A 25,466-nucleotide genomic window follows, 5' to 3' on the forward strand; every position below is an offset into this window, starting at 1 on the left:
AATCTCCAGCAGTGACAATACAGTTGGTTTCCTTCTAAAGTCCACAACCATTACTACTGTTTTGTGTGGATTTAGATCGAGGCTGTTGCTGGCGCACACAACCCTGCCAGCTGGTCAACTTCCTGTCATTAGACGGACTCTTCCCCCTCCCAGATGAAGGTGGTGTTGTTGGCAAACTTTTGTATTTTCACCAACTGCTTCTCCGAGGAGCAGTCATTGGTGTACAGGGAGAAGAGTAGAGGGGACCCCAGTGCTGATTATGTGTGTACTTGACGTAAAATTCACGACTTTTACCACCTGGCTTCTGTCCAACAGGAAGTCTATTATCCAGGAGAAAGTAGTTTCTGGGACCCCCAGATGGAGCAGTTTTGGGGAGTAGGATGCTGGGGATGATTGTGTTGAATGCTGAGGTGAAGTCAACAAATAGAACTCTTGCATAGGTGCCTGGGAGATCCAGGTGCTGCAGTATAATGTGTAGCCCCATGTTGACTGCATCTTCGACATACCTGTTCGCTCGGTAGGCGAACTGTAGATTATTCAGGAGAGGGCAGAACACTCCCTTCAGATGGTTGAGCACCAGTCAAACGCTTTCATGACCACAGATATCAAGGCGATCGGCCTGTAGTCGTTCAGGTTGATCAGTGCAAATCCTCAGCGCAGATGGCAACACACTTTTCTGGGATTAGCCCTTATAAACAACGCCTCTACCAACACCTGCTCCACTGGTAATGCCTGGACTGGCAGGTCTGCCTGGGTTGGGGATAGTTCTGACACAGGGAGTCTCCTTTTCAAACCTACAGTAGAAGTTGTTCAGCTTATCTGCCAGTTCTTGGTGCATGACAGTGGAGTTTGGAGTTTTCTTATGGCCTGCATGCCTCTCTACACTGACACAGGATCGTTTCTTGAGAGATTGTCTGTCAGTTGTCGGTGATCCTCCATTTAGCTAGCCTGATTTATCTAGTCAGAGAGTTCCTGGCCTGCTTGTACCTGGCCCTGTCTCATAACAATGCTACAATAAATGTGTGCGCGTGTATATGTGGTAGGGAATATAGATTGTAAACTGGAATAATGCGAATGTTCAAATATTCTCTGTAAAGCACTGCGAAATATGTGTGCGCTATATATATAATGGGTGTGGTACAGGGGTCCGACAGCCAGGATCCCGACAGTCATTAGCCCGACGTCAGGATCCCGACTGGCCGGCCCAAGACAGCATGGTGAGCGCAAGTGAGCGCAGGTGAGCTGCGGGCACAGTGGCTCGCTACGCGAGCCACCTATTCTATTCTCCCTCTATGGGGGTCGTGGACCCCCATGAGGGAAAATGTCGGTGTTTTGACAGTCGAGATCCCAACGTCGGGTAAATGCCTGTCGGGATCCCGACTGTCGGACCCCGTCCGGCACCCATATATAACTGGTAATAAATAAATAATGTCTGACAGGCCATCAAAGCACACTGGTTCAAACCCTACATGTCCATCAAATGTGCTTTGTAACTGTGGTCTATGGAGTAATTTGTATCTTGACCAACTGTCCTGTGTCTGTATGCCAAGACTGAGCTTCACAATAGCATTGTGCCAGATGTAAACCTCTTAAGCAAATATTTGCCATAAGCCGACTATCAGTAAGTAATTTGTTGAAAATCTGAATTTCTTGACAAACTGGTAAAGTGATTAGACTTTGGGGCAGGGCTGAGTCACCATCGCCGACTACATGGTGTTTATGTGTTTTGTGATCAGTAGTGAACGTTTTATCATTCTCCGCTCTGTTGTGTCCTTGCTATTTGTTCTTGCACATTCCTCATCCACCTATTGTCTGTAATCCCTTTGTCTCGTTTGCATCCTAATTATCTTAAATCCTTCAGATGTCACAACAACCCGATGACAAAACGAAACAATGACAAATTTCTTTATTTTTATTGCTTACTAAACTGTCAAAACAAACTGTTCCGGGGAACACAAACCGCCTCTAAGCAATGAATGTAGTCCTTATATCGGCGTTGTCTGTTCACCGGTGAATGAAATAATATGAGTTCCGTATTATTGTTTCCTTTGCTTGTTGGCCAGATCACAAGTTTATTCTAGCTGTGTATGTATTAAATTTCAGCACTTATTTTTCTGTAAACTTACCAAACTAGTTCAAAAAAATGATATACTGTACATTGAACCAAATTGGGTGTTTCAGTGCTGCTGTATGCATTGTTTGATAAATAAATAATATAAAAAATGACACAATGTTCGCGCTAATGATTGTTAGTGACTAAGCTGTGTCTGTTTATGTCCTTTCTTTGGGAGTTAATCTGCCTCAACTGACTGTCAGATGCTGCAGTCTCACATGACAGAAGATGCACAGGAGATGTTACTGTTACAGCAGATGGTGTCTGGAAACTGTATCCCCATTCAAAGTACATTTCCTCTAAGATGCTACTTTGCTAAATGTGTTTGCGTTGTTGTGATGTTTCATTTATTAGGTTTAGAGGTATAACTAGCCTTAGCAACCCATGACACTGCAGTCACTTGTGGACTAAACTGTTCAGAATGCGGTGTACTCAGTAATCCACATTACGCTTTATATTGTTTAAAGAGACTACTGCCATACAAATAGATATAGTACACTAGAGTATAATATAAATTGAAAGAAATTGGGATATAGAATAGTGGCGCAACGGAATACTTGACGTTTTTTTTCTTATGTTACAGGCTCCTCCTTAGACGGGATGAAGTTGTTCTCACGTGGGTATAGATAACCGGATCAAAGTGTTCAGTAAAAAAACATAAACAATAAACAATTAAAAATTTGAAATTGTGTGTGTGTCACTTTATATAAACCATTAATTTGGTGATAATTTGAATAAGGAGGTAGGTTTTAAGTCCCACAGGCGTACCAAGACTCACGTTGTTTTAAGGTGGTATCCCTCTCATAAAGGTTTCTTTGGTACATTCTTGGGGAACCTTCACTTCTCAATCGGGATTTTCTCCATTGTGAAGTGATCGATTATTCTCACACGTGCTCAAAGGAAAAAAATAAGTTGTGTCTAAGACTCAAGTGTGATCAGGTATTTTTTCTTTTTCAATTATGGGGGTAAGTGGGGGGCTGAACAAAAATGATGGATTTTGACAGCGTACCTCACTTACGTTTTTTAAAAACTGGAGAACACATGTAAAGGTTTCTTTACTCTTAGAAAAGGAGGGCGTACCCCTACTCACGATGTAATCAGAAGATTTCAAACCTGTAAAGGTTTCTTTACATGAGTTTCTCCCTGGTGCAATAAGTTATACAACTGTGCAGATCCGGTGTGCATCTACTAGACCGATAACTCCAATGGTCCAGATTCCATGAAACAGAGAGTTTTCAGATATAACTCAATACTATTACAATATCATAAATACTTTAGGCACCATAAAAAATGGCTTACCTTACTCACCCCTTTTACTGGGGGAAACAAGCCCGTAGCAGTTTCTTTTCTAATAGGTCTGCTGCTGGTATGTGGTTATGCCAAATAGAGCCAGGAAACCGATTTTTTAAAAGGTATCACCATATAGTTTAATCCGAAAAAAATTCTTTATACATGTCCCATAATATAGACTTTGTGGGCCAAACCACAAGATCCAACACGATAGTTCACAAACCAAAAAAATTAAAAAAATGAATAAAACCAATACATACTGTACATCCAGAAAGTGTGTGGCGGTTCTCTCTCCTCTGACAGGATCTACGCGTTTCGGTCTAAGTGACCTTTATCAAGATATAATATAAATTGGTCACATTAAAAACATTTTACCATTATTAACTATGGGCCTGATTCGAACTTGATCAACCCGGTCCAAATTCAGACGCTGGGCGATGTTTGGGCTGCTGCGCATGCGCATCGGTCACAATGTGCCAGGTGCGATCACCTTTTGGCAAATACTTCTATCTGCAAGCCAAATGCAGTGTGATTGACAGGGAGTGGGCATGTGGCGGTGTAGGCGGATTCTGATCAATTCATGGGAGTGCCACTAAAGCAATGAGCGCGCCCAACAAAATGCTGAGAGTGTCCTGGAAAACGCAGGCAGGTTTATGCCCGCTGGGGGAGGGCAGATGAAGTCGGCAGCCGGCCGGTAGCGGCTGTTTTGTGTGCAGCCACCGAGTAAGTCCTGGTCTACAACAGGGACCAGAGGAAAAATCATTTAATGGTGAGAATAAAATCAAATGATTTTTCCTCTAGCCAGCTGGATGCAAATGGAGGTGTACCCGCACACATCCATTTGCAAGGCTTGCATTATCATTTGCAAGGCTGGAGTTCACAGGGCTGGGGCTGGAGACAGACTTGTAATGTGGTGGTCAAATTTGGCCCTGTGAGGGAAGCATGTGCTTGGAGGAGTGCATCATTTGCACCCCAACCCAGCAGCCACATGGGATTGAGTTTTCCTGAGGCTGTGGTTTTGTCGAGCACCTGATGCAGCTTCCTGTGAGTACACTGTGGTATGTGGGGGCACTAGAATTATGTGAATTGTGTTTATAAAAAGCACTACTACTGTGGCATTATGTGTATAAGTGGCACTAATACCGTGTGGTTTTGTGTACAAGGGGCAATACTGTGTAGCATAGCATGAATAAGGGGCATTAATGTGTGCCATAATATAAATAAGAGACACTACTATTTGTTAAAACAAAATGTGAATATGATATATAAGGTATGGGGGGAGGGGGGTAGATATTACATTTATCAGAAAACGTTCATAGCTGTAAAATAACTTTCTTGCTCCAGGTCACAAAAAATCCCAGTTTCGGCCTTGCCTATGGGTTAGAATTACTAAGAAGCAGTTTGTCAAGGCCGTCAATCATCGATGGCTATAACCGATAATTTTAAAACAGCAGTAAAGGCAGTAATATGGTACGCTGTAGGTTATACATTGAACCAGATAAAGTCTGCACATTATTTTCGGCAATAGATATGGCTTTGCACATTAGTTTTGGTACTAAAAGTTATTACTCTGCTTATTAGTCATGGCACTTGAGAATTATGGATTGCACTAGAAATTGCTATATAATCCTGGAACAGTACCAGATATGGTTTGGGGTCAGTATGGGGTAGTGTTCCCATTTAGAAATGTATTAGGGGGAAATAATATAATGTGCTGTGAGTTACTCTTAGCACCAGTTGTGGCACTGCACATTAGTCTTAGCACCAGTTATGGCTCTGCACATAAGTCTTTGCCCAATGGATGGGAACTTGTGGGTGGTGAGCCCAGGTGCAAAAATATAATTTGGGTCCCCTTCTTCCACCCAATCCAAGTTTACAATATGCAACATGGCAGAGAGTGACCGGGAGAGGCAGGGGAAGATAGATTGTGATGGGGAAAAACGGGAACAAGAGAGTGACAGGGGCAGCAGTGGGCTCAATAGTACCCCGGTGGCTACGGTTCACTGCACCTGCTGCACCAATGGTAGTTCTGCTTCTGTCTTAGCACCAGTTATAGCTCTGCACATTAATTTTGGCAGTAGATGTGATACTGCTGCATTATAAGCTTGACACCAGATAAATTAGATGTGGCACCAGTTTTAACTCTGCATGTTAGTCTTAGTGCCAGTTATGGTGCAGCACAATAGTTTTGGCACTAGAAATGGCCCTGAACATTAGTTTTGGTAGCAGATATATGGCTCTGCATATTAGTCTAGACATCAGTTTTAGTACCATATGTAGTTGCATATAAAATTTGGTGCCATACAGTTCTGCATATAAATTTAGGCGGTAAGGTTGGGAGTCCCCATGCGCCAGCCCCCTGTCAGCCCCCTCTGTGCAAACGCTTTGGCGACTGTGAAAGTCGCCAAAGGTGTTCGTCCAGCGGCCCTGCAAATGAGTATAATCGCTTATGCGCAAAGCCACACCAACGGTCCCCGGATTGATTACACTGGGGAACGAACTAATGTGAATTAGGCCCTATGTGTGACCAAGGTCATAGAGAGTCGCTAGGCCTGGGTACTGAGGGGGGGGGGGGGGGCATGGCCAAATCTGGGGCATAGTTACGCCACCTCTGGTGAAAATAATGGAAAATATAATTTGCGACTCTGGCAAGTGGAATTGACTCTGTGTATGATCTAAATAGTTCACTAGAATGTTCCAACTAGAGCATTAAATGAATAAAATATGTTTTACAGTCAAAGCTGAGTGCTATGGGAATCAACTTCAGCGAAACAGGTTCATTTTCTTGTTAAGGAATTATAGGGGATTTAAAGTAATTTGCCTCAGATGGGAAAATGAAAACCTTCCTCTGGGATCAGCACTTCCAATTGCTTTTGCATCAGTAGTAGTATCTTTGTCAATAACTGTGAATTAATAAACATGGTGTCTTAAACCTTGCTTTTAGTGTTATTGTGCTACTAATAGCCACATTTATAAAGAAATGCTAATCCTTAAATGATCAGTTATTAATGTGCGCAGTAACCATAGGTTATGAGAGAACAGCACATTGACCGACATACATTAAGTGACTGTATCCATTAGTATTGCACTGTAGCCTATTATTATCTATGCCTCCTTTCATCTCTATTGCTTTTAAGTGATTTTACGTCTTTTGGAGGTGATCACTTGAAAATGTTAAAGTCGAAATCATTATTAATCGACATTGTGTAACTCAGGCTATACTGACCCACAAGTGTAAAAAAAACTTGCATGAGATCAGTGAGTTAGAATGGAATCAGATGGCCCCTATGGAAAAGTCTGAAAAGTAAAATGTAAGAAAAAATTGGAGCATGCTGCAGTTTTTCAACCCACCAAGGTTATGACAGCAGCCAGTCCCATAGGGGTCTCTATGTTATTTTAATCTGAAGGGTTGCTTATGAATTTCAGTATCAGTAGAGTGTGACGGATTGTGGGTCATAATCCCTACAGACAGTATGAGTCTGTTCTGATTTTCCACATTTAAAGACCCTGTGTACTGTATCTTTTTTGACATACAGCCTCATATTTACCAATATAAATAAAGCATTCATTGTGAAATCGACTTACTATGCTTTTTATTCCACAGTTATATATGTGTATTATTTCCGTCAGATCTGGATTAACACTTAAGACGGCGTTTGCAGTAGCCCCAAAAAAAATTACAGTGTCATCCTGCAACACTATAAACATTACTCGAGATCATCTAGAAATGTACTATTGGCAGATGCCTACAAGTCCATGGGCACGTACAGGATGTGAGCAAGAGGGTTTGTATATGCATTGAGAGGTGATAAAAGATTAACACTCAATATTATAATATATCATTCTATTCTGGGCAAAGTACTGTAGATTGTACAGCACTGTGACTCTCCAATAATATAGTGACAGACTTAGGCATATGCAGACTCTTTAATAGAGGAAAGTAAATAGCATGCACTGCAGTTTCATTTGCCTGAACACAGACGTGTGATTTTTTTTATGCTTGATGAATAGTAACATTCAGTTAAGAGGCAGTTTGTAGCATTAAACCATTTAGCTACATGTCAATATGTCCATACAAGGTTACGTTGAGATATTAGGAGTTAATAAATTACCAACTGGACAGCAATTAATCAAAGGATACCACCACTACACCGTGTTTCTTCCACATATCTGTATAGTCTGCAGTGCAAATATAAATAATCTAGCCCTGTTAGTTAGGAATCATGGCCACCACACAACCGACAGTCTAGGTAGCATCTCTGGTGACATGGGGGGTCATTTTGGTTCATTCAGTTCATTGCACATTCGTTTGGGGCCAATGTTTTTTATCTGCACATGTGCAGAATGATTTATGCGTATGGGCAGCCGGCAGGGACCCTGGACGAATGGAGTCGGCGACTTGTATAGTTGCTGATCCGTTTTCACAAGCCGATGCAGGCCGGGGATGAGGGGGTGTCCAGCTGTGAACAATATATAGTTAGGTCTTAGGACTTGCTCATTGTTATGCAGTATACAATTAACTGTAGAGCATTATAATGTTACATAGTATGAACTGGGGCACTGTAATGTTGCACAAAGTGAAGTGGAGAGATGATATGTACTGGGGCTCTGCATAATCTCAAATTGTACACTGTTTTGCATAATGAGTACAGGCAGCCCAACAATGTGACATAATGTAAATTAGGCCACTACCATAGTTTAGAAAATAAACTAAAGCACTACTACTGCCATGATATCAACTAAGACACAACTTGGTTCCGATAATGAACTAAGGCACTACTAAAGGGCATACAATTAACAACTGCGGTGGATAGGTGCCTCTGTAGAAGCATTGGGACAGTGCCCTTTTCAAAATGTTGTTATGGGAACCATATAGCTCTGGCTGTACACCTGCACTTGTGTGAAAAAACTTGTAATATTACTTAAGATTGGATTCAGCAAGTCAGAACCAGGATGTATATTTGACATGTAAATTGGACACATGCATGGTGGCTGGGACTAATGTTGTAAGACCAGCAGAGCTCCTCTGATTGTCTTATGATAATCAAGCATTTAAAAAAGCAGGTTTTGTTTCTTGGTTTCCTGGAAAACAAACAAATACAAACATAGGGGTTATGAGTCAACGCTAGCCCTGATTTGTGTTTTCCTGCAATGTTCAGATCCTAAAACTAATGTAATCTTTCTGATGTTGGATCTCACATGTTTTGGATTGAATTGAAATTTCTCTCCCTTGTAATCAAGCACCATTTTACAGAGTAGATCGGAGGTAAACGACTGCTACACTGTGAGGCAATGTGTTCAATAAAATGCCCTTAGGAGCAGTGGGCATTGTGTTATTTGAAAAAATGTTCTTCAGGCATCTTGCTCAAAAAAATAAAAGACTGCATTTATTGTGTGTTCAGGCACTGCGTTATAAAATTACAAACCAAGCACATCAGCCACAAAAGTGGCAGTCCCTGTCACTGAAGAGCTTGGTTTGTTATACTGTGCATGTCAATTTTAATATACAACATAAGGGTGGATGTGAGGGCCTAAGGCAGTGGTTCCCAAACTTTTTTGAATCATAGTGCACTAGAATATCCACATTTTTTCAAGGCACCCCTAGGCCAAACTTTTCTTATTGAGAAATTCAAAAACAAATATTAGATTAAGTAAATTGTGTATATATGTCAATACTTAGGGTCAGTTATGGGGTGAGGGACAGGATTTGCTTCTGTTTGTTCAGATATGTCATGATTGTAGGCCACCAGCACTGGTTTTGCCTGTAACATTGACCACAAATAATTTGAATCTGTCCTGGACCACCAACACAATTCAACCCTGCAATGGTCCTAAGGCACCCCCAGGGTGCCATGGCACACAGTTTAGGAACCACTGGCCTAAGGACATTTCAAATTGCAACATTTTTCTTTTCATTATGCCCCATATTTTGTGTGGTTTTTGTATTTTTAAATCATGCTTTGTTCTTATCAAGCTGTCTTGTGTGTGCTTGACTGGCCACACATACTAAATGAATTAGAAAATAATAAAAAATTGTTTAATACTGGGGGACAGATTGAGAGGGGCATTAGGGATGGTCAGTTGTGCATAAACAATCTTACTGGCTTGTCTTTCAACTCTTGTCAGGAATCCTTGGCTATTAACATTTTATTCTTTTATGGTCTTTCAGTTTTCAGTTGCTACAAAACAAGTCTTCCGACTCTCACAAGGCCACATCTCGAATTTAATTTTCTTAATTAATCAATCAATCAATCCTTCACGTGCCTTCCTCTACATACTCCACCTCCATTTCCCTTTACTGCCCTAGGGTCACTGATCTAGTTTTTGATTAATGAAAACATTCTTTGTATGGTGTCATATTGTTTATTAAACTGACATCCTGTCTGCCACTGGCATGTTGCAGTGATTCATAGATATGCTATGGTCTTTTAAGCTGATGTGTATTCTTGACGCTGCTCTGTCGCTTGGTTTATCCAGCCAGCCTATGGCCAATATTGGTGCACAATATTGTGAGTTGTGAGGTGGGCAAAATTGCCTGGAAATTAATGGAAATTTATTTTATTAAGGTTAATGATACTGTAGGAACAAAAATAGGCCCAAATGACATGATTTTAGCTGTTTATATTTTCTTTTAAAAAAAAGTAGATTAATTAAAACCAAAATCAAAACACAAGGGTTTGTGTACATCTTGTGCTGTGCTTTACATATGTAAATGAAAAGCTCTTAATAAAGTACGGACGGTGTAATGGTTAGCATCACTGCCTCACAGCACTGAGGTCATGGGTTCTATTCCCACCATGGCTCTGACTATGCAGAGTTTGTATATTCTCCGTATTCTTGCGTGGGGTTTCCTCTGGGTACTCTGGTTTCCTCCCACAATCCAAAAATATACTGGTAGGCTAATTGTCTCCCAACAAATTAACCCTAGAATGCCTGTGTGTGCGTTTGTTTGTGGACATGTGGTAGGGACTTATATTGTAAGCTCCACTGGGGCAGGGACTGATGTGAATGTTCAAATATTCTCTGTAAAGCGATGCAGAATATGGGTGCGCTTAAAACTGTTAATAAATAATAAAGATGAGTATTAAAGGTTTTTTTTCTCTTTGCAAAAGTAATTTTAAAAAGTTAAAAAATGCAAAACAAATTTGTCTGGCAAATTTTTAAAGCACCGCTTTGTATATTAAAATAATGTACAAATGTAAAAGAAAAAAAACGTTGCAACATCTGTTCTTTTGAAATATTTTTCGTTTTTTTGTTTGAACCATAGAGATTTGTGAGTGGCTGTGCCACAATATACACAGGGCCGTCTTTTCGTATGGGCTTAATGGGCACTTGCCCAGGGGCCCCAGGTGTATAAGGGCCCTTTTCTGATAGCTGAGGATCCCCTTTTTCCAGGGATACCAGAATTTTGAAAATCGGCCCTGGGGAACTGGAGATATCCAACTTCAAAGCAGCAGTCCACATTAACTTCTGCTAATAACTCATTTACTTCCCAGTCATATTTCTCAGGTTCTCTCTGACTTGGTTTTTCTGAGAGTATAGTCCAAAAGCTAGGACTCTCCCCTTTCTGTCAACACTAGCGGCTTGTCTCTATCTTTCTCAGAACCAGAGATATCAGCCTTCCAGCAGCCGGTCCCTGCTCCAGCTCCAAACGTCTGGTGTACAGTTTTATATTTTTGTCAATGGATTGCTCTGGCTCCTGATCCACAAGTTCCCAGCACCTCCTGAAAGATGGGACTCTAGGTTTTTATACTATTGAAGGCTAAGAAATCTATTTACAGATAATTGCCGATATCTGCAGTCAAACGAGCTGCCATTCCACCGGAAAATGACGAATATTAGTAGTAGTAGTAGTACGTTTATTTATAAGGCGCCGCAAAGTGTCCGCAGCGCCGTACATAGCAAACAAAAAACAAATGACAAGGTAACGTACAGGGTGTGTTGAAAAATACAGTATAAATAGGGGTATAGCTGGTAGAAATAAAATCAGCATCAGTTCAGAAGTAGGTTTCAAAATTGTCGAGGAGACTGAAGATGAAGTAGAGGAAGGGAAGAACAGGACAGGAGTACAGGTGAGGTAAAGAGGTAGGGTGAGAACGTGAGGCAGGAGGACCCTACTCATAAGAGTTAACATACTAAAAATAGGTGGGTGGACGAACGAAAAACAACAGGATAAGTAGGAACGGAGGGGAAAGAGGCAGGATAGGAGGATCAAAAGAGGTTAGGAGGAGGGATAGGCTAGTCGAAAAAAGTGGGTTTTGAGGGAGCGCTTGAAGGAGGTAAGGGAATCAGAAAGCCTGATGGGTGGCGGGAGGTTGTTCCAGTGCAGGGGGGCAGCGCGAGAGAAGTCTTGGACACGGGAGTGGGAGGAGGTGATTAGGTGAGAGGTCAGAGGACGGGAGGGAGTGTGGATAGAGATCAGTGAAGAGAGGTAAGGAGCAGTGGAGGAGGAGAGAGCCTTGTAGGTGGTGGTGAGGAGTTTAAAGAGAACTCGGAAAGGAATGGGGAGCCAGTGAAGAGATAGACAGAGGGGGGAGGCGGAGGTAGAGCGGCGGGAGAGGAAGATGAGCCTAGCGGCAGCGTTAAGAATGGTTTGGAGAGGTGCGAGGCGGGTGAGAGGTAGCCCAGAGAGAAGGATGTTGCAGTAGTCAAGGCGGGAGATGACAAGAGAGTGAATGAGAATTTTGGTCGCGTCAGTGGAGAGGAATGGTGTCATGAACCCCGGTTCCCGCACTGCTCGCATGCGCCCCTTACCGGCACGCTGGGGTAGTGTCCTCCGTAGGTCAGCTGCCGGCACAGTCGGCAATCCCTGGCGTGATGTCTTTTGCTTCCAAGTCATCCCTGCGTCACTGTAAGCTCCAGGTGTATTCCCTGATCAAGTTGCGGGTCACATGATCCAGGTAAACTCCACCTTACTTCCTGGTCTGTGTGCTGCTGCTGCGGCTAATTCCATCACCTGCGTCTGATTCTCTAATCACCTGGAGGGATAAATACCCAGCTCACAGTCTCCTCCTTGTCTTGAACAACTCGTCAGTTTACCTGTGAGTTCTCCAGCGTTAAGCTCCTGTCAAGACTCCCCACGTGCTCCAGAGGTCCGGTTTTCCTGAGTCCGCTGTCACCTGTGTTACTCTCAGCGTCCTGGTCATTCTACTCCTGCCAGAAGTCTCCACGTGTTTCCATCTGCCGTGTGATCCTGTCTTCTCGTGCAGCCCAGGTTACTTGCTCAGTGTCCGGTTATCCGTGGGTTCCGTGCCCGTCTCCTCTCGGCTCTCAGGCCGCTCCAGTGATCCCCAGTATCGGCTCCCTAGCCGCCCCAGTGATTCCAGCGATCCCCAGTGATCTCAAGTACCGGCTCCTTAGCCGCTCCAGCGATCCCCAGTGATCTCAAGTACCGGCTCCTTAGCCGCTCCAGCGATCCCCAGTGATCTCAAGTACCGGCTCCTTAGCCGCTCCAGCGATCCCCAGTGATCTCAAGTATCGGCTCCCTAGCCGCTCCGGTATTTCTCATTGTCTCCAGTGTCCCCCTGTATTACCTTCACGTCATCCCCGGCTTCCAGGCCGCATCCCACTACTCTCAAGAATCCTCCGTGTTGCTGTATAGCATTCAGTGCCATCGATCACCATCGATGGTTTTCGTACCCCATTAAAGACTCTTGTTATCCAAACTCTGCCAAAGTCACAGGGGAACCTGGGCAGAGGGCCGCGACCTGGTCGGCAGTTGCAGCTAAGTCCATATCCCCTTGCGGGGGTCCCTGGTGAATACCACTGTCGGCTTAGACCCCGCGCCTCTACCTTAGGTCTCAGCCAATCCTCTGTGTCCCCGGCAGTTCAGCTCTCTCCTGTCTCCGTGCATAAGCTCCTGCTATCTCAAGCCTCCTCGCTTCCAGTTCCCTGCGCCCTCCACTGGCGCACCCAGGTCAGTGCCGGGAACACAGACAGTCCAGGCCGTGACAGATTGTTCAAGAACGATGGACTCGGCACGCGACCATAGTGTGGGGCCAGCGGCGCTTCAAGATGTCACCTCGCGTATAGAGACGCAAGAAGCGACGCAGCAGCAGGTGATTACATACCTCCAGGATGTGTCCACTCGTCTGGATTCTCTCCAGCAATCCCTCCGGCCACCTCCGCCACCAGTATCTAATCAGCCTGCCACTCATGCTTCATCATATTTCCCTCGTCTTCAGCTGCCTACTCCTAATAAATATGATGGCAATCCCAAGGCCTGTAGAGGCTTTCTAAACCAATGTGACATTCACTTTGAACTTTTACCACAGAACTTTCCGACTGCCAGAACCAAGATAGCATATATTGTCTCCTTGCTGTCAGGTTCTGCCCTAGATTGGATATCACCCCTCTGGGAAAGATCTGATCCAATTCTCACCGATTATGAGAGATTCGTCTCCACCTTCCGACGGATATTCGATGAGCCGGGAAGGCCTGTGTCAGCCTCTACAGAAATTCTCCGTATCAAACAGGGCTCTCGTTCCATGGGTCAATTCGTGGTTCAGTTTCAGACCCTTGCCTCCGAGCTCAAATGGAACAATGAGGCGCTAACAGCCGCCTTCTGGTTGGGCGTCTCAGAGCGCATCAAAGACGAACTTGCCACCCGAGATCTCCCCGAGCAGCTGGAAGATTTAATCTCCTTGTGTGTCAAAATAGACCTGCGCCTAAGAGAGCGAGGTTTAGAAAAATTAAAGAAAGTAGTTCCCCGAGTCCCGCCTCCGTCTCAGCACCGTCCTGCGACAACCTCCACAGAAGAACCTATGCAAATAGGTAGATCTAGGTTATCTACAGATGAACGGTCCAGGAGACAAAGAGAAAAATTATGTATCTACTGTGCCGCCCCCGGTCACTTCATTGGGTCCTGTCCCGAGCGTCCGGGAAACGCCAAGTCCTAACCTGCAGTGGGGGAGTCAGGTTAGGTTGTCTCAGTAAAGCTCCTCCCACCAATGACTTAATTCTACCTGTTGCCCTTGTGTCCCCTGTGGGTACCCTGAAAGTCTCAGCCCTGGCAGACTCCGGGGCTGCAGGGAACTTTATCTCAGCCGAGCTGGTAAAGAAGTGCAAAATCTCAATCCTGCCTCTTCCCCAGCCTCACTACCTCACAGCGGTGGATGGAAGCAGGATCCGCGGAAGTGACATTGTGTATCGGACAGTCCCTGTCTCATTCCACGTAGGGGTACTTCATCAAGAATGTATGGACTTCCTGGTCATTCCTAAATCTTCTTATGATCTTGTGTTAGGATTACCATGGCTACAACTCCACAACCCCCGTATCGATTGGAGATCTCTCCAAATTGTGGAATGGAGCGATTATTGCCAGAAACATTGCTTGACTGAAGTAACTCCAGTCCGATCTTCCACAGTCAAAAGCCTTCCAGGTCTTCCATCAGCATATCATTCCTTCAGTGATGTCTTCAGTGAACAAGCCGCTGATGTTCTGCCTCCACACCGCCGATGGGATTGTCCCATCGATCTCCTCCCTGGGAAGTCCCCTCCTAAGGGGCGTACCTACCCCCTGTCAATCCCTGAGACCAAAGCGATGTCTGAATACATTCAAGAAAATCTCCAGAAAGGGTTCATCCGACCCTCTACCTCCCCTGCTGGCGCAGGATTCTTTTTCGTGAAAGAAAAAGATGGAGGGTTACGCCCATGCATAGATTATAGAGGCCTCAATGAGATAACAATCAAGAACAGTTATCCTCTTCCCTTGATCACTGAACTATTTGATCGTATCAAAGGGGCAAAATTTTTTACCAAACTTGACCTCCGAGGGGCGTATAACCTAATCAGAATTCGCCAAGGCGACGAATGGAAGACTGCCTTCAACACTAGAGATGGGCATTACGAGTATCTAGTGATGCCCTTCGGTCTCAGTAATGCACCTGCCGTCTTTCAAGAATTCGTCAATGAAATTTTTAGAGATGTCCTATACAAATATCTCGTTGTATATCTCGATGATATTTTGATTTTTTCTTCAGATCTCCAGTCTCATCGGTCTCAAGTCAAAGAAGTGCTGTCCCGTTTACGTGCTAATAAATTGTACGGTAAACTCTCCAAGTGCACATTCGAAGTTCCCCAGATACCCTTCCTAGGGTATATCGTATCCGGCTCAGAGTTGCGAATGGATCCCGCAAAACTTGAAGCCATCGATAGTTGGTCCCAACCAACCACTCTCAAAGCAGTCCAGCGTTTTATTGGCTTTGCCAACTACTACAGAAAATTTGTCAAAGGATTCTCCACCCTCATCGCCCCCATCACAGCCCTCACCCAAAAAGGTGCCAATCCAGCTGTCTGGTCCGAAGAAGCCTTGTCCGCATTCCACCTGCTAAAACAAGCCTTTATTTCTGCCCCCATTCTCCGGCAGCCAGATACAGACAAACCTTTCCTCTTGGAAGTCGACGCCTCTAATGTGGGTGTTGGGGCTGTGCTCTCTCAAGTCACAGACGATGGCAAACAGCACCCCTGTGGGTTTTTCTCCCGGAAATTCCTCCCTGCCGAGAAAAACTATTCCATTGGCGATCAGGAGTTGTTGGCAATTAAACTTGCACTGGAAGAATGGCGATATCTGTTAGAAGGGGCCAAGTTTCCCGTGTCCATCTTCACAGATCACAAGAACTTACTGTACGTCCAGACCGCCCAGTGCCTTAATTCCCGCCAAGCTCGCTGGTCCTTATTCTTCTCACGATTTAATTTTAAAATTTTCTATCGTCCTGGGTCCCAGAATGTAAAAGCCGATGCACTGTCCCGCTCTATGGAAGATGACACAGTGCTACAAGAACAACGTCCCATCATCAGTCCTACGGCTTTTGCGGCCACCCATGTGTCACCTGTGCCACCTCGAGGAAAGATGCTAGTTTTACCTGAGCTCCAGCCCAAAATCTTGTCTTGGGCTCACGCCTCGCCCTTCTCCGGTCACCCAGGTGTTCACAAAACCCTGGAAATTCTTCGCCGGTCATATTGGTGGCCTCACATGAAAAAGGATGTCCAGGATTTCGTGGCCTCATGTCCTATCTGTGCCCAACATAAAGTCCATCGTCAGTCCCCTGCAGGTACTCTCCTTCCATTGCCCATTCCCACGCGTCCCTGGACGCACATTTCCATGGACTTTATTTCTGAACTCCCAAAGTCTCAAGAATGTAATACCATCTGGGTGGTGGTAGACCGGTTCTCCAAAATGGCACATTTCATTCCATTGACTGGCCTGCCCTCTGCTCCCAAGCTCGCCCAGATCTTCATCCAACACATCTTTCGAACTCATGGACTCCCCACAGATATTGTCTCCGATCGTGGAGTGCAATTTGTAGCCCGCTTTTGGAGAGCTCTCTGTTCTGCCCTGAAAGTGAAATTGAACTTTTCCACAGCGTACCATCCGCAGTCTAATGGGCAAACAGAGAGAGTTAACCAAGACCTAGAAGCATTTCTGCGCCTGTATGTGTCCTCGTCACAAGACAACTGGGTCAACTGGCTGCCTTGGGCTGAATTTGCCCACAACTTCAGATACCACACAGCTACTGGCTACTCTCCTTTCTACGTAGTCTACGGTCATCACCCTCGACCACCGATCTTTGAGCCCTTACCAGTTTTGGAAGTGCCTGCCGCATCTTCCACCCTCAAACATTTTTCGCAAGTTTGGAAAAATGTACATGTTTCTCTCAAGAAAGCCTCAAAGAGATACAAGTTCTTTGCTGACCGTAAAAGAAGAGCAGTTCCTCAGTTAAAGCCTGGCGACAAAGTATGGCTTTCCACTCGAAATCTCCGCCTCCGAGTCCCGTCCATGAAGTTCGCCCCCCGATTCATTGGGCCATTCCCTGTGATCCAAAGGATCAATCCCGTAGCTTATAAGCTGAAGCTACCACCATACCTGAAGATCCCAAATTCCTTCCACATATCCTTACTGCGACCTCTTGTTCTCAACCGGTTCCAAAGTACTACTCCTGAGCTCCCCAGAGTTTATACCCATCGAGGGGTTGAATTCGAGGTCGATAAGGTGGTGGATTCTCGCAAAAGATATGGAAATATCCAATACCTCATCGATTGGAAGGGCTATGGCCCGGAAGAAAGAAGCTGGATCAATGCTGCAGATGTGCATGCTCCCCGTTTGATTGCAGCTTTTCATAAAGACAATCCAAGTAAGCCCAAAGGGTGTTCGGTGCCCACCCTTAAAGGGGGGGGTACTGTCATGAACCCCGGTTCCCGCACTGCTCGCATGCGCCCCTTACCGGCACGCTGGGGTAGTGTCCTCCGTAGGTCAGCTGCCGGCACAGTCGGCAATCCCTGGCGTGATGTCTTTTGCTTCCAAGTCATCCCTGCGTCACTGTAAGCTCCAGGTGTATTCCCTGATCAAGTTGCGGGTCACATGATCCAGGTAAACTCCACCTTACTTCCTGGTCTGTGTGCTGCTGCTGCGGCTAATTCCATCACCTGCGTCTGATTCTCTAATCACCTGGAGGGATAAATACCCAGCTCACAGTCTCCTCCTTGTCTTGAACAACTCGTCAGTTTACCTGTGAGTTCTCCAGCGTTAAGCTCCTGTCAAGACTCCCCACGTGCTCCAGAGGTCCGGTTTTCCTGAGTCCGCTGTCACCTGTGTTACTCTCAGCGTCCTGGTCATTCTACTCCTGCCAGAAGTCTCCACGTGTTTCCATCTGCCGTGTGATCCTGTCTTCTCGTGCAGCCCAGGTTACTTGCTCAGTGTCCGGTTATCCGTGGGTTCCGTGCCCGTCTCCTCTCGGCTCTCAGGCCGCTCCAGTGATCCCCAGTATCGGCTCCCTAGCCGCCCCAGTGATTCCAGCGATCCCCAGTGATCTCAAGTACCGGCTCCTTAGCCGCTCCAGCGATCCCCAGTGATCTCAAGTACCGGCTCCTTAGCCGCTCCAGCGATCCCCAGTGATCTCAAGTACCGGCTCCTTAGCCGCTCCAGCGATCCCCAGTGATCTCAAGTATCGGCTCCCTAGCCGCTCCGGTATTTCTCATTGTCTCCAGTGTCCCCCTGTATTACCTTCACGTCATCCCCGGCTTCCAGGCCGCATCCCACTACTCTCAAGAATCCTCCGTGTTGCTGTATAGCATTCAGTGCCATCGATCACCATCGATGGTTTTCGTACCCCATTAAAGACTCTTGTTATCCAAACTCTGCCAAAGTCACAGGGGAACCTGGGCAGAGGGCCGCGACCTGGTCGGCAGTTGCAGCTAAGTCCATATCCCCTTGCGGGGGTCCCTGGTGAATACCACTGTCGGCTTAGACCCCGCGCCTCTACCTTAGGTCTCAGCCAATCCTCTGTGTCCCCGGCAGTTCAGCTCTCTCCTGTCTCCGTGCATAAGCTCCAGCTATCTCAAGCCTCCTCGCTTCCAGTTCCCTGCGCCCTCCACTGGCGCACCCAGGTCAGTGCCGGGAACACAGACAGTCCAGGCCGTGACAAATGGTCTGATGCGTGAGATGTTGCGTAGGTGAAAGCGGCATGACTGAGAGAGCACGAATGTGGGGGTGAAAGAGAGGGAGGAGTCAATGATGACATATTAAGCCCACTCCATTATCCAACCCTCCCCTGTGTATAAAACACCCCCTACCTCCCTGGAAGTCATTTACAAGGGACCCTTCATTCAGCTCAGTGCCCCCTTCCACACGTTAGTGTTCTCCCTCCCACCACCTGTGCAGTAAATGAGTAATTAGCAGAAGTTACTGCTCCAGGTCCTACATGTTGAATGGAAGATAGAGCACCCCCTGCCACCCGTGGGACATCAAAGCTGCTGCTAATAGCACCCCCCACCCCCAGGAGGGGAGAATGGGTAAGGGCCCCAGTGCATTGCTTTACCCAGGGGCCCACACTGCTGTTAAGACAGCCCTGATGGTGCCCCCCTGTAATTTTCTCCTGGATCCGCCCCTGTATGAACATATACATATATATACACACATACATACAGTACAGCGGCACTCACAAGGTTGTGTAGGGAGGGGCCCCGCTGGACTGCTTTGCCCGGGGGCCCATAATGCTGTTTAGATGGCCCTGAATATACAGTCTAGCTGCAAATTAAGGCAACTGAGCATGTGTAAATTGTGGATTACAGTATTTTTACCCCAGCCAAGACTACTGGAGGAGATGATAGTTAATGTTTTACAAGACATTTATAGAAATGTAAAAAAACAAAATTGGGACTGTACATATTTCCCACATGCTATTACCTATAGCATGAACACATTTTTCATAATAATAATCCACTTAAAAATGCCATAGACGTTCTTAATTACCTCCTGTACCTCTCACTGTTTCATTTATCAGATATGAAGAAATTTCAGCTTTATATGACATTAGTCATATACCTATAAAGGGCACAAGAGGTGATCCCTGTTTGCACTTTATACTGTCTGAACCTGTGGGAAAACAACTTGCTTGATTTATTTGAATCTTGTAAATGTCAACTCGCTCATTAATGTCTTAAACTTCATTGTGTTAGTAAAATCATTTCCTTTTCATTAATACATACAGTAGAATGCACAGGATTCGTAGGGGTGGTGTGTGTGTCTGTGTCTGTGGGGGGGGGGGTGTTCTACATATACTATATCTATGAAAACACGCATACTGTGTATATATATATATATATATATATTTATATATATATATTATCAATGTTATGAAAACATGCACGTATGTATATATATATATATATATATATATATATATATATATATGTATGTATTATATATGAGAGCGTTGTCACCTTCAGGAGATGTGCTCCTGTGAACAGCCTCTGCATGACGGATTCATGCAGAGGCTGTTCACAGGAGCACATCTCCTGAAGGTGACAACGCTCTCAGGATTATTTCAGATCTGTATTGAACATATCGTTTTTACACTCATATTTACCCATTGTGAGCAAACCCCTGATGAAGTCCCAGGAAGGGACGAAATGCGTTGGGTATTCCGTTTTGCTATTTTCAAGCGTCTGAAATATCAGAGCGTTAATGTTATCTTGAATATTGCCACCTTTACTTGAAAAAAGAGACTTTTAATAAACATTTGCACTTTAAGGACTTCATTTTTATGCTTGAAAGAGAATTAAACAATTAAGGCTGAACTGATCTAATCACAAGACCAATTAAAAGGGCGCCATCTTACAAATGTCTTCCATATATATATATATATATATATATATATATATATATATATAATCAAAACAATAATGGATTAGTGCCTTTGTACCCTCCCAACATTGGACACCAGTGTTCCCCGGAGCATCTGGATCCAAATGAATAGGTATGTGGAGTCTAGTTAATTTTATTTAATAAAAAGTCTTTATAAAATGTAACAAGTTGTTTTACAGTTTCAGCATAGAGAACAATTTTTCAGCCTCTTTCGAAGTTTCAAACAGCGACTACCCAGTGCGTTTCATCTGATACAGACTTCTTCAGGGGTACATCTTTATTTCTAAGTACTATGCAACTCCGACCATTAGTTTGGTTGATACAGATAACATAATCTCAGTTTAAAGTAGACAACTCCAAACGTAGTTGATACAGCAGGGATAGTCTTACATAGGAAAGTGCAATTGCGTGTGATATAGGGTGTGTTGATCTTGCATGAAAAAACTCAGCAACACACCAAAGTTTGGAGTTGTCTAATTGATTGGACTCCAAGCTTACATATGAAGCACGAATGAAGAGTAGGCCACAGGAGCAGAAGGACATTTATGGGGGTAGGGGGGGGGGGCTAAGCAAGGCACTTTTTATATCAGAGCCCACCTCTATGGCATAATGACAGATTCATAGGTCTGAAGGAAAGGGGCAGAGTCAATATGATGCAATTCTATGAGAATCATGTCATATTGGCTCTTGCCCCACCCCACAGACCTGCGAGTTGCTACACTATGTCATGAGGGGTTGGGGCTCTGATAGTGGGCTGTGGGATTGTGGTTCAGCTCATATGTTGATCCACCTGGAGTTTTTTTTTTAAAGATGTGGCTCGGGCCAGAGCAGTGGCCCCGTTCCCTTCTGTCTCCCACGCAAACAAGCTTTGTCAGTTCAGACAGCAGAGTACCCTACGCTGCAAATACTCATCTAAGGCGCGTGTCAATCTATATGCATCATGACATCTGACAGAAGTGGGTGCTATCTGGGGGTGTAACAATTTCTGATGTGTTTATGGGCTCCACTGGGGGAGGGGTAGGGATATTTGGGACATTCAGGTATTATTTATTTATTTATTTATTTACAGTTTCTTATATAGCGCAGCAGATTCCGTTGCGCTTTACAATAGTAGACAGTGATAAGACAAACTGGGTAACAACAGACAGACTTGGAGGTAGGAGGGCCCTGCTGCCAGCTTACAATCTATAGGGATATAGGGGGGAAACATAAGGACAGCCACCAGTAATAGCATAGCAGTTACAAGTCCAGAAGGGAAGCTACTGTATATAATACATAAGTGCCTCGGAGGGTTATGCATGTAGAACTTAAATATGATAGGCTTGCCTGAAGAGGTGAGTTTTCAGGGAACGCTTGAAAGTTTGGAGACTGGTGGAGAGTCTTAATGTGCGTGGAAGGGCATTCCATAGGATGGGAGCAGCCCGATAAAAGTCCTGTAATAATAAATGGGAGCTAGTGATCCGTGCAGATGAGAGACACAGATCTTGTGTAGAGCGTAGTGGTCGAGATGGGAGATATTTTGTGATAAGTGCAGAGATATATGCTGGTGCAGTATGGTTAATAGCTTTATAAGCAAGTAGAAGTGTTTTATATTGAATACGGTAATATACAGGCAACCAATGGAGGGACTGGCAGAGCGGATCAGCAGACGATGAGCGTCTTGCAATATTTGATGGAGGTTTTAGGGTCTGTGTTCAGTCTCAGTAGGGGGGGGGGGATGGGGTATTATTTGAAATGTTAGTGGGTTGTCACAGCAGCTTAAGGGTCTGTGGGCCACTAGACTGCCATGCATATTAAAACCATTGGCTTCCACGCAGGTGTAGTGATGTATTAATCCCACCTATTTTAGTGTTGGTCCCACCCTTGATTTAATTCAGTGCCATGCAAATGAGGCCACTTTTAGAGGGTGATTCAATACGGCTTGGTACTCAGCGGTCATTCGCTGCTTAACAAGCTTCTTAACACACACCCCTCCCCCCGTCGAATGCCCGCCCCCACCCCAACCCCGCCTAATCCCCTCGGTACCATACGAGGGGTTGTGGGCTCAACGAGCATTTTCATGGGGACTCCCATAAAACGCTGGGCATTCCCATGGATGGGCCCCATTCCTGCCCCGCCCCTCCCTCCCCGCAAAGAACGGACCAGAGAGTGTTCAACCTGGCCGAAGCTGTTTGTTGCCGGGGCCTGCACATTCGCATATAGGCGCTTGCGCGTGCCAAGGCCCCCCCATCATCAGAACCGGGACAAATTTTCCCCAATTTAAATGGTGTTAAAAATCACCCTCTTAGTTCCCAATCTGTCAATGGCCAGCACCCCTGGGAATGCTCCTTGTGTATTTGAAAAATAAATGCTGGTAATCCTTACAAGGGACCGAGAAGACTTGTTAATAGTTCACTTTTACTCCTTTCCATCAGCTAAATCATTCCATTCCTCGTGCTTTTCCACATTTCTTTTAACAAGTTGATGAACCCTTCAGTATGGTACAATTAATTTACTAGTGGTAACTTTTGACTCATTAAACAAAATTGACACCAACGAAGGCCTCTAGGTTATTTTCTGCTGTCATAATCTATGCTTCTATAAGAGGGCGTGCTTTAAAAAAAAATAATTACCACATGCTGTAATAACCTATTATATTATGAACTAATGTTTAAGCCTGGGTTCCTGCTTCCCTATAATAATTCATAGCTGACCCTCAGTCATTACAGACCAAGCTAATAAAATGAGATAATCTCTATGAATAACGCCGTTTGCACCAGACTAACCAGTTGCACTAGCAGATCCAGTTCGCACAAAAAGAGTTGTATATACAAAACTATCCCTTTGTTCTTGCAGAAACAGAGAAACACCAACCGCTCCAAAAGCAAACATAGGAGACACTGCAGATCTTCCAAAGCAGTTTGCTGTTAGAAAATGGTACAAGCTCTGTGACAGGTTTCTCACAGCAATCATGTAACTGCTAAACCTGCTTCAGAGACTCCACATTAACTTCAAACATGACAGAAGACCCCTGTCACTTGTATAGGGGCGTGCAATTGTTTATAGAATAAGGAGGACATTGGGGAGGTAAACAGCACAGGATAGGCAGCAGTAATTTATTCCTGACTTCAGAATTGCTGGGTTTAGGTAGTAACGTATAGGCACGGGACGCTGATGAGGGAATTATTCCAACCATTAGATATTTGGCCTAGTTCAGTATGAATACATACCTCCCAACTGTCCCGTTTTCCATGGGAACGTCTTGTTTTTCAGGGACGTTCCTGCATCCCTCCCGGGGCCGGCAGTGTCCCACGGCTGGGGGCGGGAGTTGGGAGTCCCCCGTCACTGGCTGAGCAGCGCTAAATAGAAGCATGCGCACAGCATCTATTCCCACAGCCAGAGGCCAGTTGCACTATTGCCTTCGATGGCAACGATTGATGGCAATGGCAACAATGGCCATTCCTAGTTTTGGTTCCCTGCACCCTTAGCCATGTCTGCCATGCTGCAAATCACTGCTGATAGGTCAGCAGGGCAGGGCTGCCCACTCAACAGAAGCTGCAGACATTAGCAGCCACTGGGGAAATGTAAATTAAATCCCATCCCCCTAGTACATCAGATGAGCAGCGTCTGAGAAAATCAGTTGCAATGGTTATAATGTTCCCGATGTTCTGCTGGTGGTGTTCCGATGTGTGGTGGGAAGAAAATATATATTTTACAAATGTTGAAAATCATACATTTATTAAATCATTTTGGATAAGATATATACAGTATGCATGCTCTTGACCTAATTCAATCAGAAACAAATGTAACTTTTTGAGTGTTATTTAAGTGAGGGTGACGGGTCGCCAGTTAAGTTGGTAAAAGTGTATGATACACCAGATCTTCACCTCTCTGCCACCAAAATAGATAGATAGATAGATAGATAGATAGATAGATAACACGAACGACCTACACATTTTCTTAGTTTGAAGTACACCATATGGTTTTAAATTACTTTTTCAAATACAAAAAAAAAAAACAACAGGAAACGATTCTTATATTTATTTGTGCAGCTTTGCCCATTCATCTTGGCTGTGAGTGTTTCCGACGTCTGTGGCAATATTTGCTCCACTCCAGCCTTGTGTACTGTGTGAGACATTTGGTGCAATGACCTCATCTGACTCTGCTACATAGTCCTGAGGCTGGGGCTGCAGGCCTGAACCTTAGCATGCATGGGAACAAGACTGTCAGGGAAAATTACTTTCTAGTAGATCACAGCTTCCCAGCAGTCGCAGACAAATGGGGTTTAGGTTATCATGGCCCACTAGAGTCAGAAATAAAAGGGCACTGACCTGTGGATTTCCTGGGGGCTGTAGGGGTGCTCTGCCTTCAGTCTGGCTCTTCTCACCACAGGTCAGGGACCACAAAGGGCTAAGGATCACTGACCCCAGGGCATCTAAATTCAGACAGAAAGTAAACCATTTGGTGCATTTACCATGGCCTTTATTTGCATCACATGGACGAGATAAATAGTGACCTCTGGTCAATTGTTGTATGTAATTGCATTTTATAAATAGCATTTTAATAGCTGTCATCCTAAAAGAGTTAAATAGATTATTTAGAAAATAAATATATTGGCAATGTCCATTCTTAATGCAAACAATGGTAAATGAAATGTCACTGTCTACAGATGATTAAATACTATTCCAACTGCCAATCTGTAAAAGGCCAACTCTTCTAATGTCAGTTATGTCATAGTTTGCTCTATTATAATTATTATTATTTATTTATAGTTTCTTAAATAGCGCAGGGACGTGCAGTGATGACAATTAGGGAACAGTGATCACAATATGGTTTCACTGGAAATCAACTTCAGTAAATTACATCAAAAAGGATCTGCAAAAATACTAAACTTCAGAAAAGCGAACTTTGAATTATTAAGGAAGCCCTAACAGGAATTGG

The 25,466-nt window shown here is 44.6% G+C and overlaps 1 protein-coding gene across 7 annotated transcripts in view; it reads right to left on the bottom strand.

The window, feature by feature from the left end:
* Nucleotides 1-25,466, bottom strand: part of LOC146018927 (uncharacterized) — a 226,154-nt gene that overhangs the window by 180,538 nt on the left and 20,150 nt on the right. For 4 of the 7 annotated variants that reach the window (XR_014450527.1, XR_014450530.1, XM_083151905.1 and 1 more), the window contains exon 2: nucleotides 24,857-24,960. Coding sequence is in view for 3 of the 7 variants with exons in the window: in XM_083151905.1 (XP_083008031.1) it covers nucleotides 24,857-24,960 (104 nt within the window). In the remaining 4 variants the exon portion in view is untranslated. Of the gene's footprint in view, nucleotides 1-7,316; nucleotides 8,486-19,658; nucleotides 19,776-24,549; nucleotides 24,749-24,856; nucleotides 24,961-25,466 lie in introns of those variants that run through there. The other 3 variants (XM_083151906.1, XR_014450529.1, XR_014450528.1) reach the window with 3 other exon arrangements.

This window comes from Crinia signifera, chromosome 1, assembly GCF_055691185.1.
Source record: "Crinia signifera chromosome 1, ASM5569118v1, whole genome shotgun sequence".
Classification (NCBI taxonomy): domain Eukaryota; kingdom Metazoa; phylum Chordata; class Amphibia; order Anura; family Myobatrachidae; genus Crinia; species Crinia signifera.